Source organism: Ursus maritimus, unplaced genomic scaffold, assembly GCF_017311325.1.
Source record: "Ursus maritimus isolate PB19 unplaced genomic scaffold, ASM1731132v1 scaffold_4, whole genome shotgun sequence".
Taxonomy (NCBI): domain Eukaryota; kingdom Metazoa; phylum Chordata; class Mammalia; order Carnivora; family Ursidae; genus Ursus; species Ursus maritimus.
The window spans coordinates 12322389-12334881 of NW_024426552.1; the positions used below are offsets into that span (position 1 = coordinate 12322389).

The 12493-nt window shown below is 49.1% G+C and overlaps 1 protein-coding gene across 7 annotated transcripts in view; it reads right to left on the minus strand.

Annotated features, from left to right (window-relative positions):
* Window positions 1-12493, minus strand: part of EVA1C (eva-1 homolog C) — a 70705-nt gene that overhangs the window by 9874 nt on the left and 48338 nt on the right. For 3 of the 7 annotated variants that reach the window (XM_040621027.1, XM_040621031.1, XM_040621028.1), the window contains 2 exons: window positions 6112-6255; window positions 510-665 (listed from right to left, as the gene is read on the minus strand). The exons of 1 other annotated variant lie outside the window; for it this stretch is intronic. In XM_040621027.1, the coding sequence (XP_040476961.1) occupies window positions 510-665; window positions 6112-6255 (300 nt within the window). The remainder of the gene's footprint in view (window positions 1-509; window positions 666-6111; window positions 6256-12493) is intronic. 3 more of the 7 variants (XM_040621032.1, XM_008701820.2, XM_040621033.1) reach the window with 1 other exon arrangement.

Genomic DNA, 12493 nt, shown 5'->3' on the forward strand with positions numbered 1-12493 from the left:
GGGGGGGGGGGGGGGGGGGGGGGGGGGGGGGGCGCTGCAAATGCCAGAGGTTTTACGGTTTGGGGAAGAGGAAGAGCTCAGAGAAGAAGGACCGTCTAGATGAGACTTGCAGAATAACCAGGCCCTTATAAGACATTACATTGCCGTGTGCGACATGGCTCATGTCCACCAACTTGCCCGTTGCCTACGTGAAATGGCCTCGCCAGGGGGACAAGCCTAGGAGCTTGAACAGGTGTCAACGCACCTGGCAGATTCTTGCATCTCCTCGTTTCAAGAATGAAGATGGCGCTGGGCTGTGATTTACAACCACCCCTCACACCTGCCTCTCTCCATTTTGGATACATTTGTAAAACCACCAGCAAACCATTATTCATGGAGTTCTTAATACGTCAGACCCTGGGCTCACGTTTAAACGGTGCGTCTTGTGCAGTGTTCATGGCGCCCCATGAAGATACGTATCATCCCCATTCCTACAGACGGGACAACTGAGGCTCCCAGGTGTCGCTCACCTAGGAAGAGGTGGCACCTGAACGCCTGGTCTTGTGCGCACGTGCCCTCGATCTCTCCGCGATGCCGGGCTGTCCGTGGGACGCCCAGCCTTTGGGAGCTGGATGAAGGATCGTAAAGATGGCAAAGTGATTTCCACGTGGACAGTCCCCGTGAGTCTGTTTAGGTAAAACCAGAGAAGATGATTCGCTTAATTTGGGCAGGGCACCCACCTCGACTTCTTTTTTTTTTTTTTCCCCCTGAACGAATATTCTGTGTCAAGCTTGGGTCAGTGTAGACTTTAAGAAAGAAGTCTCCATGGGCGTCTGGGTGGCTCAGCCATTAAGTGTCTGCCTCCGGCTCAGGTCATGATCCCAGTGTCCTGGGATCGAGCCCCGCATAGGGCTCCCTGCTGGGCGGGAAGCTTGCTTCTCCCTCTCCCATTCCCCTTGCTTGTGTTGTCTCTCTCTGTCAAATAAATAAATAAAAATCTTAAAAAAAAAAAAAAGAAATCATAAAAAAAGAGAAAGAAAGGAAGAAAGGAAGAAAAAGAAAGAAAGAAAGAAAGAAAGAAAGAAAGAAAGAAAGAAAGAAAGAAAGAAAGAAAGAAAGAGAAAGCAAGCCTGCACAGGTTGCACTTATGGCCCAAAAGGATTCTTCCCGCCAGAGACAAACATGGTATCTCTGCTTCACTTCTCCTCCTTCTCAGCAGGAGGCCAGACTGCATGAGCACCTACAGATCCCGGCACAGCCCTCTCCTGCCTGTCCCCAAACCCTGCACCACGGTTCCTCCTGTCCCCAATTCTAGCGTCACCTATGCCATCCGCCCCCAAATCCTGGCAACCCCTCCCCTCCTGCCCCCAATCCTAGTACCCCCCATTCCCCACACCCCAAAATCCTGGAACCTACTCTCCTTGCCCCTAAATCTTGGTGCCTCCAACCCACCTGTCCCCAAATCCTGGCCCCCACCTGCCTGCCCCAGCTCCTGGGAGGAGCTGTGCGGGCCCTAGGCTGAGGTCCACACGTTTCTCGTGCCTCTCACGCATTATCAGGGAGGGGATGCTGGCTGTGCCTCTGTCTTGGTGACCCTCGAATACTAGCGGCTACGGGGACAGAAAGGAGTCCTCCCTGCAGATGTGAGGGGGGATCGGGCTGAGTTTTCCAGGTCTGGCTTATCCTATGAGGAGGAGAGTCTGAAATCCAGCACATCCAAGAAGTGGCTAATGCTTAAACTCGGAGGGAACACACAGCGAGAGGACCTCATTTCGCAACTCGTTAAAGAAGAAAACAGGAGGAACGCATCCCAGCCCCCTCAGTGTGCTCTGTGCTGAGTGGTCTGACGTTAGCCAGACGTGCTGCCTACAGTTACAAGAGCGAAAGGCCTGCAGCCTGAATCCTGCCCCAGGGCTCCACAGAGAGTGGAAGTTCTCTGCCCAGCCTAAGCACTGCGGAGGAAGAGAGAGCCAGGATTAAATGAAGCTCTATAAAATAGGGAGGAGTGTTCTTTTTAAAATGTAAATTGATTATGTCCCGTGAGACGACTTGTCAAGGACTCCCTGTCCTTGGGTAAAAGCCTAGCCTAACCTCCCATCCACCAGGCCCCTCCAGTCCTACTCTGGTGTTCACCTCCCCCCACCCTTGCCTGTGCCGTTTCTTCTGCCTGCCCTTCCCTCTTCCCACCTTCACTTTGCTGACTCCTACACACCTGCTCTCACTTGCCTCTAATGCCACCTCCCCCAGGAAGCCCTCCTGATCTCCCCAGTGTGCAGAGCAGAGATCATACTGCTCACTGTAATTTCCCTACCCCATACCAAGGGGTGCGATCAGGGTCCCTATGGGTGAGGCATCCCTGACCCATCGCCTGGGTCATATTAGAGATGGGTAGCCTGTGTTTCTATAGAAATGAGGGCCGAGAGCTTGATGTTCAGTACTTGTCCCTAACGCACCTCCCTCCCCCCCATGGAGTGGGGTGTGTCCTGTCCCCTGTGTAGGCACAGCAAGATTGCTGGGTGGAACAGCAAATCTGGGTCAGACACTGCAGTTAGAAGCAGGGTATTGGCATAGACATCTGTGGGCTGGGTCTTCCCTGACCCTCTTATGTAAGAGCAACTTGGGTGGGGGGTTGGCCGGGCCCCTCTCTAGAAAGCCATGTTTATAATCACGTCACATGGTCTTTGGCCAGGGCTGATCCAGGGAGGGGGGCTCTGACCCCAGCCTGACCAATTCAATCTCTTTCTGTTAGAAATTTGGAATTAGGATGGTCACCATAATTGTTAGAAACGGGACATAAAATCACTGAGGCTGTGGGGGTGGCTGTATGCTGTCCAGCTCAGGCTCACGGGGAGCCTGGGTGCAGAAGGAGAGAGAGAGAGAGAGCGAGAGAGAGAACAAGGAAGCGGAAGTGCCATGAGAAGTGAGATGCCAGAGGGTTGCCATGACCTTGGAAGCCAGCCCTACCCTGAGGCCTTGCTTCCCTGCTCTGGCTTCCACGGCCTGATACCTCCCGCCTCAACCCCCTTTTTGGCTTAAACCAGCTCAAACTGGTTCCTTCACTCACATCCAAAGAGTGTTAACCAAGACAGATTCGCTTAGAAATTAATTATTGACATCCTCAGTCTTCATATCCACTTCCACATCGGTTGGGAGAAATTTTTTAAAAATGTAAAACCTTGCATTCCCATTTGGTGACCTATAAAATATTCAGAGACATTGCAAATCATTTTGTAATGATTCAGGTTGCACAGTGAAGAGCCATCTGGCCGGGGGTGGAGGAGAGCATATTTTTAAAATGCCAACCACTTAGAAGGTGATGAGAAAGCGTCTGCTTGGGGGTGGGGGGACGGGCACTAACTTGCCTCACAGTACCAGGCACCCTCTCCCTTTGGAATAAGTCCTGGGGACCACACTGCTGGACAAGGGGGCACTGTCCTAGGGAGATGGCAGGACACTGTCAATGCCCCCACTTCTTCCACAGCCCCACACCCAGAACCAAGTTGCAAGCCCCCTCTCTGACCTCAGCCTTCTGTCCTCAACTGGACTCCCTCGAGTGCCTCCCTCTGCCATTCTCAACCTCACCCAGACCCCTCCACTGACTCTCCACCTCTCCCTTCTTCCTCAAGCCCCTCCTGTCTACCCACCACTCTGATCGCTCGCTTGGGGGCACCCCAGCTCTCTTCCTTCTTTGTCATTGACCAGTGAGCCTGGAAGACCCCTCTTCTCCCATCTGGTCTCGAACAGCTGGCCACGCTGGAAGGAACCACACCAGTGGGCAGACCAGCATCCCCGAGAACACTGGCACTGGCCTCCCACTCCCCACAGCACTTTACACCTTCTCTTGTCTTCTCAAACTCTCTTCCCTCCCCAGTCCCCACAGCTGATGACCTCGTCTCATACTCAGAGAAGACAGAGGCCCCAAGGGAGAACAGCAAGCCCCCCGTCATATCCCAGAGCCTCCTGTCCCGCTGAGACAAGGGAAACATCCTTTGCACCCATCTGAGGTCGACCCCGGCCCTTTGCCTCCTCTGCGTCCCTGATCTTTCCACCGGGCAGATGTCCTCGGCGTCTCTTGCATCTTCCCACTTTCCAAACCCTTCTCAAATCCACCCAGTTTTTACCAAGGTGACCAGCCCTGCTCAGTCAAGTCGCTCCTGTTTCCTACCTATCCCCAGCCCACTCCAACCCATTCCCACCGTACAGTCCACAGACTGGTCTCTTAACAGTCCAGTCATCACAATGGTCTGACTTCCCCACTGCAAGCCCTCCACTGGCACCTCCACCCAGGACCCCGCAAGACTGGGTCGTGGCCACCCCAGGGCTATTTCACGCCACCTTGACCCTACCAGCTCCGTGCCTCCCGTGGGCTTCCCAGATTTACCTGGTGGATTTACTTGCTTGTTCGTTCAATGGCCATCTGTCACCCTCAACTGATAATTCCAAGGACAAGGACCATACCCCCCCCCTTTTTTATCACCCAATTCTTGACACCAGGCACCGTTTTGCCACAGAGCCCATGCCCACAGTGCGCTGAATGAATGGACGACGGAGAAGAAGCTTGAACTGAAGCAGAACCTCCAGGCCCTGAGAGGCCACCTTCTCTCTGCTTAGAAGAGCCCCCCACACCAGCCCTAGGAGCTGTCACCTCATTCTTGAAGGCACCGCAGGAAGTTCACCTCATTTGCAGGCTACACCCCTTCAACTCTCAGCTGGAGAGGCCGGAAGCTACTAGAACTTCAGAGTGATCTGCGTGGCTTCTTGGGGGACCCCAGAGCTGCTCGGGCATGAGCGAGGGAATAAAGCCTGAGAGGGGAAGTCAAACCGCACCTCCCGCAGCGCACGTGCGGCTGCTGTTCTTTTGGAAACGCACTCACGCAGTCACCTTATTGCACCAATTACAGCTTTGATTCCACAGACCACATTTTTAGCTCAGGATACAAAAGGCTGGGGTGCATCGGAATATTATTAGACCTTAAAAAGGAAGGAAGTACTGATCCATGCTACGACATGGTAAGGAAGCGCCAGTCACACACACACACACACACACACACACACACACACACAGCCCCACATCCGGCATGATCCCAATTATATGAAATGTACAAGAGGCAAACCCTTAAAGACAGAAAGTCGACTGGTGGTTGCCTGGGTGGGGCGGTGGGGATGGCCTGGGGGTGACAGCTTCAGGGTGCAGAGTTTCTTTGGGGGATGATTACAATGTTCTTAATTGGGGTGACAGCTGCCCAATGCTGTGAACAAAATTAAATTCTGAGAATAAAATAAAATTCTAAAACCATTCGTTTGCATGCTTCGGCAGGTGAACTCGATCATCCGTGAGCTATATCTCAATAAAACTGTTACAAAAAGAAAAAAGGTGGGGCTATCTGGCAGCACAAGGGGTTTCCACGAGCACAGATAATTGAGTTTTTCAGATACGGTTCTCTTTGCTCTCCCTTGGCTCCTATGATCATTTCAAAATGAACAGTCCCCGTGTCAGGATTACAAACGTATGCTCTGAGAGTCATTAGTGCCCATTCACTTTTAGGCAGCTCTATAAAATTGGACTCTAATGAACCAGGCATTTCGTTTTCTTGTTTGAAGACGCTGGGAAAACCAAGTCATGCTGTCGTGTAACATTTTTAATTGTTTTCGGGTAAGCATTTGATCTGTTGACTCACCGCTGTGGGTATGCAGATAAAATGGCTATTGGCATAGAGTTAGTCATTTAGAGCCTAAAACCAAGACTGCAAGGTTAAGTGGGAGCCAAACAATACTTCTGAGAGCTTGCGTAATATTCCCATAAATTTCAGAGACTCCTAAGCGCCCAGATTAAAATCACTCCTCTCCCATTTGCTTGTTCTTTTCCTGTTCGTCCCATTTGCTGCCCATCTGATCGCTGAAAGTGCTTTCAAAACTAATTTTGACCAAAGAACTTGTATTGTTTATCTAATGTGAACGTCATAGACAGGAATTAAGGATTAAAAAAAAGGTACTCTGGAATATCTGGGATGACAGCACGGTTTCCAGAGTAACATCGTTTGGTTTGTTGCACGAAAATGCCTCTTGTTCCCAAGCTCACCAGCTCCCAAAGAGGCAGGGTCTTGGAGCAGTTCGTGGAGGGTATATTCTTACCACAGGCATAGCTGACAGTGAGGTATTTTTTCACTCCTGGCAGACAGGGCCTCCCGAAATGGTGATTGTTGACCGTGATTTTGCATCTCTGCTTCCCGTAGCACCTCCTGGATAATACTTGCAAAGCCGAGTAAGACAGGCAGTCTGAAAGGCAGGGAACGTCAACAAGGCCTTTAGGTTGCATCCGCAGCCGGCTAACCACAGAGCTTATGCTATTTTCTGTAAGTAAATACATGGAGCTGGATTTCAAGTCTCATGGAGATAGTTTCTCAGATAATTTTCTGTCTCGTTAAAGTACCCAAGATGCTTTGCCACGTAAATCATATGGGCTAAGTCCCCTATAGGCAGAGCGGGCTTCATGACATGTGCTAGGAGGGCCCTGAGCTTACCATGATGTTCTTTCTGCTATCCCCATCTTGAAATTCTTCCATATTTTTGAGCAAGGGGTCCTACATTTTCATTTTGCATCAAGCCCTGCAAATTATGTAACTGGCCTTGTACATGAAACAGGCAAAATATGTAGAAAGCTGAATCAAGATTATTTCTTTATTTCTTTTATGCCCCTTGCCACTCCTTAAAATATTTTATTTGCCTTTTTTTTTTTTTTTTTTTAGAGAGAGAGAGTATGTGCTAGCGGGCGGGGGGAGGTACAGAGGGAGAAGAAGAGAGAATCTTTTTATTTTTTTCTAAGATTTTACTTATTTATTTGAGAGAGAGCGAGACAGAGCATGAGCAAAGAGGAGGAGCAGAGGGAGAAACAGGTTTCCCACTGAGCCGGAAGCCTGATGCCAGGACCCTGGGATCATGACCTGATCGAAGGCAGATGCTTAACCAACTGAGCCACCCAGGCACCCAAGGAAGAGAGAGAATCTTAAGCTGAGCGTGCAGCTGGATGTGGGGCTTGATCTCACGACCCTGAGATCATAACCTGAAATCAAGAGTTGGATGCTTAACCGACTGAGCCACCCAGGTGCCCCTGTTTGTCTGCTTTGAGAATCCATCTGCCCTGCATGAACATAAGCTTCAAAAGGACAGGGACCCTTTCTGTCTTGTCATCAACACCCACATCCTGGCCCAGTGTAGAACCCCAGTAAGTGACTGCTGAATGCATGAAATGAAATGAACTAATACACTCGAGGATGTGTTTTTCAGCACCTGGCACAATGCCATCACAATTAGTAAATATGAATTTCACGTGTGCAGAGGTGAGGTGCAGCGATGCTCTGTGCTGTAAGGAAAAACAAGTCAGAAGGAGTCTATCTTGCATTCACAGGATGCACTGGAGCTGGAGACAAAACGCACACGTGGGACCTGGTGTCCTACAATGTGAAACGGGGGGTGAGCATCAGCAGTGTGTGACCAGGGCAAGAGGTGCTGCGGTCAGAGTCGGGAGAGATCTGTGTGGGCCAGCGTGGTCACAACAGGCTTTCTGGGGCAGAGAGACTCGGTCACGGGAGAAAGTGCATGAATTGGGTAGAAGCAAGCAAGGCAGAAAGGCATGAACACCAAAGTAAGGGGGCTAGCGACACACGGGGAGTCCAGGGGGCTGACCGTGAGCTAGAACAGCGGGTGTGGATAGGGAAGCCACAGAGAATGAGCGGGAAAAGGAACCTGGAGAGAGACTGAGCTTGCCTGTGAATGCTTAGCCAAAGATGGAATTTATTCTGCAAGCAACATGGAACCTAAAGAAATGGACTGATGCTATTGTCCTTTAGGGACAGTGTACAGGAAGCCCTGGGAGAGAAAGGGAAACACACTCGGCTTGGAAGCAATTTTAATAATACACATGTGGTGGGGCGCCTGGGGGCTCAGTTGGTGGAGTGTCCGACTCTTGGTTTTTGGCTCAGGTCATGATCTCAGGGTCATACAGGTGAGCCCGGCATGGGGCTCCTTGCTCAGTGGGGGAGTCTGCTGGAGATTCTCTCTCCCTCTCCCTCTGCCCCTCCCCCACTCTCTTTCTAAGTAAATAAATAAATAAAATCTTTAAAAGAATACTACACACTGGGAGGAATGAAGCGCTTGGAGAGCAGAGAACAGAAGAGAGAATTTTAGAGACCTTACAAAGTTCAGTTCACTTACAACAACCGCTAACATGACAGGCTGTTCTCAGCACTTGTGCCTCAACTGACGTGTTTCCAGTGCTCTGTGACAAAGGTTGTCCATCATATATATAACATATGTTATAATAAGTTATAGAGAATAGTTTGTTTATATAATATATAAATCAGGGACAAACAAATTCAGACCATGATGAAAATAATCTTTTGCATTTTCTAGATCAGCCAAACTTAAGAAGACTGACAATCCCAACTGCTGAAGAACGGCAACTCTTGAGCATGGCTGGTGGGAGGGTACACGACTCTAGAGCATAGACCGGCATCTTTTAGATCGGCACGTTTCACATCCTCAGCACTTTCATTTCCAAGAATCTATAGGCTCACTTAGCCTTTCTCTAAACCCTTGAGAATTCACAGTCAAGAGATCTGAGAATGGGATGTACGATTTCTGCACTGGGAAGGAGTAGCCATCTGAATTATAAAATTATTCTTAGAAGTCCGATGCAACTCTTGTTTATTCTGTTACAAAGGAAATACGTGTTTGTAGTTGAAAACTAAAAAAATACAGATAAGCCAAAACTAGGAAAATAAAAATTCCTGGTAAATCCGAAAAAAAAAAAAAAAACCACAACAAAACTATTAACCTTTAGGGAACCTCCTTTTAGCCACTTTTCTGTGTATGACTGTCCTCCCTCAGTGGTGTCATACGCATATCACTCTGTAGGCTACTTCTTCCCATTTAATATAGATGCGCAAATTTTAACGCATTTTAAAGACCTGCGTAGGTTTTCATCGTGTGGATGCGCCAGCCCTATTTACTATACCCAACGTAGTCATCCTTCAGATGATTTTGGTTTTGAACATTAAAAGCAGTTCTATATGGGGGCGCCTGGGTGGCTCAATCAGTTAGGTGTCCGACTCTTGATTTCGGCTCCTGTCCCGGGATCGAGCCCCATGCTCAGCGGGGGGGTCCACTGGAGAGTCTCTCTCTCCCGCTCCCCCTGACCCCCCATGCTCACACCCTCTTTCTCTCAAATAAATAAATAGAAGCAATTCTATGTGGAACATCCTTAGAGCTAAATATTTGCACACAAGCTTGATAGCTTCCACAGGAATTCTTGGAAGTAGATGGCTTTGTCAACGGCTACTCAAAATATTAAGGCTTTTGATACACACTGCCAAATGGTTATCCAGAAAAGTTCTGATTCACACTCCCGGCAGAATTGTATGAGTGCCCTAGAAAACTTATATTTTCTTAGGCTGTGGGCCTGACCATATTCTTTAAGGCTAATAGAGGAAGGAAAAAGAAACCTCTCTCATTTATAAGACCACAACCCTCCTGAACCCAGGAGATCTTGTGAGGAGCGAGATTTAGAGAGGCAAGCTTCTGCGCTCTGAAATGACCCTGGGAGCAGAAGAGTTTATCTTGGTCCAAGTGAAACCCACAGCGTGTTTTCAGGAAGAGGCCCAAGGTAATTCAGGTCTGACTCAGGTCTGACCATATCCTTGTTGACACTGAGCTCTGAACTGTTTGCAGGATTTTTTTTTCAAGTGATTATCTCCCTCTCAGGCTGATTTTCTTTGCACCCTCTTCCTGGCAGACCATCCTCCACCCCCAATCCATCTGATAACACGATAGTCAACCATTTAATTTTAATTCTTTTTAGCTATTGTTTAACACTGAAACTGAAGGTAATTAATCCTCACAACGTGTGTTTATTTTAATAATTAGGCCACTCTTGGCAGTGGGGGCCCCTGGCACCCTAGTCCTTGGCTGGGAAGGCAAGGCCCGCCCACGCTTGGCCTTGGGATGGCCTTAGCCCAGACCTGGAGGCCCACTGGGTGGTTTTCTCATTCTCTTATTAAGGCAACAGCAGGATCCCTGGAGCCCACCCAGAAAATGTAACTGCAGCAGGAAATGACACGTTACAGTGGACGCCCAGCCAGTGGACCTTCCCGAAGTTCATGCCCAGGTCTTCGGAAAGGCTCACTCCCTTCCGTGTTAAGATGCAGTTTCACTGGTGTTCACGTGGGGCCAACCGTGATCAATCATTTTCACACTTTCCCTTCTCTTCCGCTCCACCAGACATAGGTTCTGACAGATCCGACTTGCTGCAACATCTTTCAGGCGTGTCTTTGAAGGGTCAGTGCCCTCCAGATAAGGCACCAGATGCAGCTTTGTTTGAACTTGTGTGACAGAAAGATATCATTTTTGAAGACGGTCTCACAGCTGGCTTAGTCATCGGTCTGGTGTGACTTCCATTTTATCATAGTTGAAGGTTAAGTTTCAGAGTATTAGTTTGCTAGGGCTGCTGTAACAAGTGCTACCCGCTGGGAGCTTAAACAGCAGAAATGTATGTCCACTCCGTCCTGGAGGCTGGGAGTCCAATGTGTCGGCAGAGTTGTTCCTTCTGAGGCCTCTCTCCTTGGCCTGAGGATGGCCATCCTCCCCCTGTGTCCTCACATGGTCTTCCTGTGTGTGTGTCTGGGTCCTAACTTCCTCTTCTTATAAGGACACAAGTTATAGTGGATTAGGACCCATATGACCTTAATGTAACTTACGGACCTCGTTAAAGACCTTGTCTTCAAATACAGTCGCATTCTGGGGTACTAGGGTTAGGACTTCAGCTTACGAATTTTAGGGGCACAGTTCAGCCCATAACAGCCTTCGAGACGACCCCTAATCATCTTCAGCTTCTAGAACTCACACCTCTTGTGTGCCCTCCTTCCACACTGAATCAGAGCTGGTCCATGTGACCCCTATGTCCGCCAACAACTGTACAAGCAACCCACCTGGAAAGCTCGGCCGTCAGGTGACTGCCGCCCTGCCAGCATCCCATCTGCGACCTCACCAGAACACATGAGACCTTAAGCAATGACCACCACCCGAACTACCCCAGAATTCCTGCCTCATAGAAACTGCGTGGTAATAAACATTTGTTTTGTTTTAAGCTATTAAATTTTGGGGTATTTTGCTACATAGCAACAGAAAACAGATGCATATATCGAAACTTAAGAGTGGGTTTCTGGGATACAAAGAATTCCTCAAAATGTGGGTGTGGCTTTGGAACTGAACTTCGGGCATAAGTTGGGAGGACCTTGAGGAAAGTGTTAGGGAAAGAAAATCTAAGGCCTTGAAGAGAAGCCAGCATCGATAACCTTTGCACCCGGAGGCCAAGTGCATCTCAGAGTAGAACTTCCCAACTTCAAAAGTGAATTGGCACAGGGATGCTGGATATTTCCTTCAGGCCCCCAGCTATTAGTTTTGGCATTGGGCAGTGCCTCCTTTCCCCCCACCGTGCCATACACATAGAATTTTCTGAAGAAAAGGCTGGGAAGCACAGTTCAAGGCCAGCGTGTGATGTGTGACCAATGCCTCACCATGGCCTCGCCTGCCTGGTACATTCCAGATGGGACCAGCTTAGGGCACTGTGCACAGAATGGAGGCTTTGCTCGCCCTCCTTCAGGCGGGGGCTCAGAGGCTTTGCTGAGGACAGGCATGAGCACCCTTATGTCTTTGGGAATGTCCAGTATGAGCTCAGGTCCCACTGGGGTAGGTACCATCAGCCAGGTCGTGGGCAGCTCTGAGGATGCTCACGGGAGCGTGATGACGTCACACATGACAGGGGGTGGGAGGTCACGTGCAGATGCCCTGAACCCAAGGGTTTCCTCCTCCCCACCGCCACGAAGTCCCTTCCTCTTGATCCTACCGACATATAAAGTACGCAGAATCGAAAAAGCAACCAGCTGCCTGTAACAAACCCAAACCGTAAGTCCAGACAAACACATACCGTGGGGTGGGAGACTGGCGGCAGAAAAGGCATGTCAAGGATTAACATCTCTACTCTGTCATGTAAAAATTTATGAAAAAAAAATAAGGGTCCCACTAGGGGGAAAAAAAAAGGACAAAGGCTAGAGAGACGGTGGGTGCAAATGTAAATACAAGGACCACAAAAACACGGGAAGTGTTCAAAGTCATTAATATTCACAGAAAGGCGAATAAGAGGATCATTTTATACCTATTAAATTGGAATCATGAAGAAAAATCACACAGACCTCTGCCAGAGTTGCGAGGAAACCCAGAGCCGTATGTCGCTGTTTACGCATATAAATTGGTACGGGAAGTTTTTGGAAAGAACTCTGGGGATACATATAAAGAATCGTAAACACGCCCACGCCCTCTTTCAGTATAAAAGTTCTGGGAATTTATCCCAAGGAAACAACCAGAGGAAAGACAGGCCCAAGTTCATCATACATCCCTCAGAATATTTGAACTCAGAAGCAGTAAAATACCCCCGCCACCAGGGCATGGCTGATTAAATGAT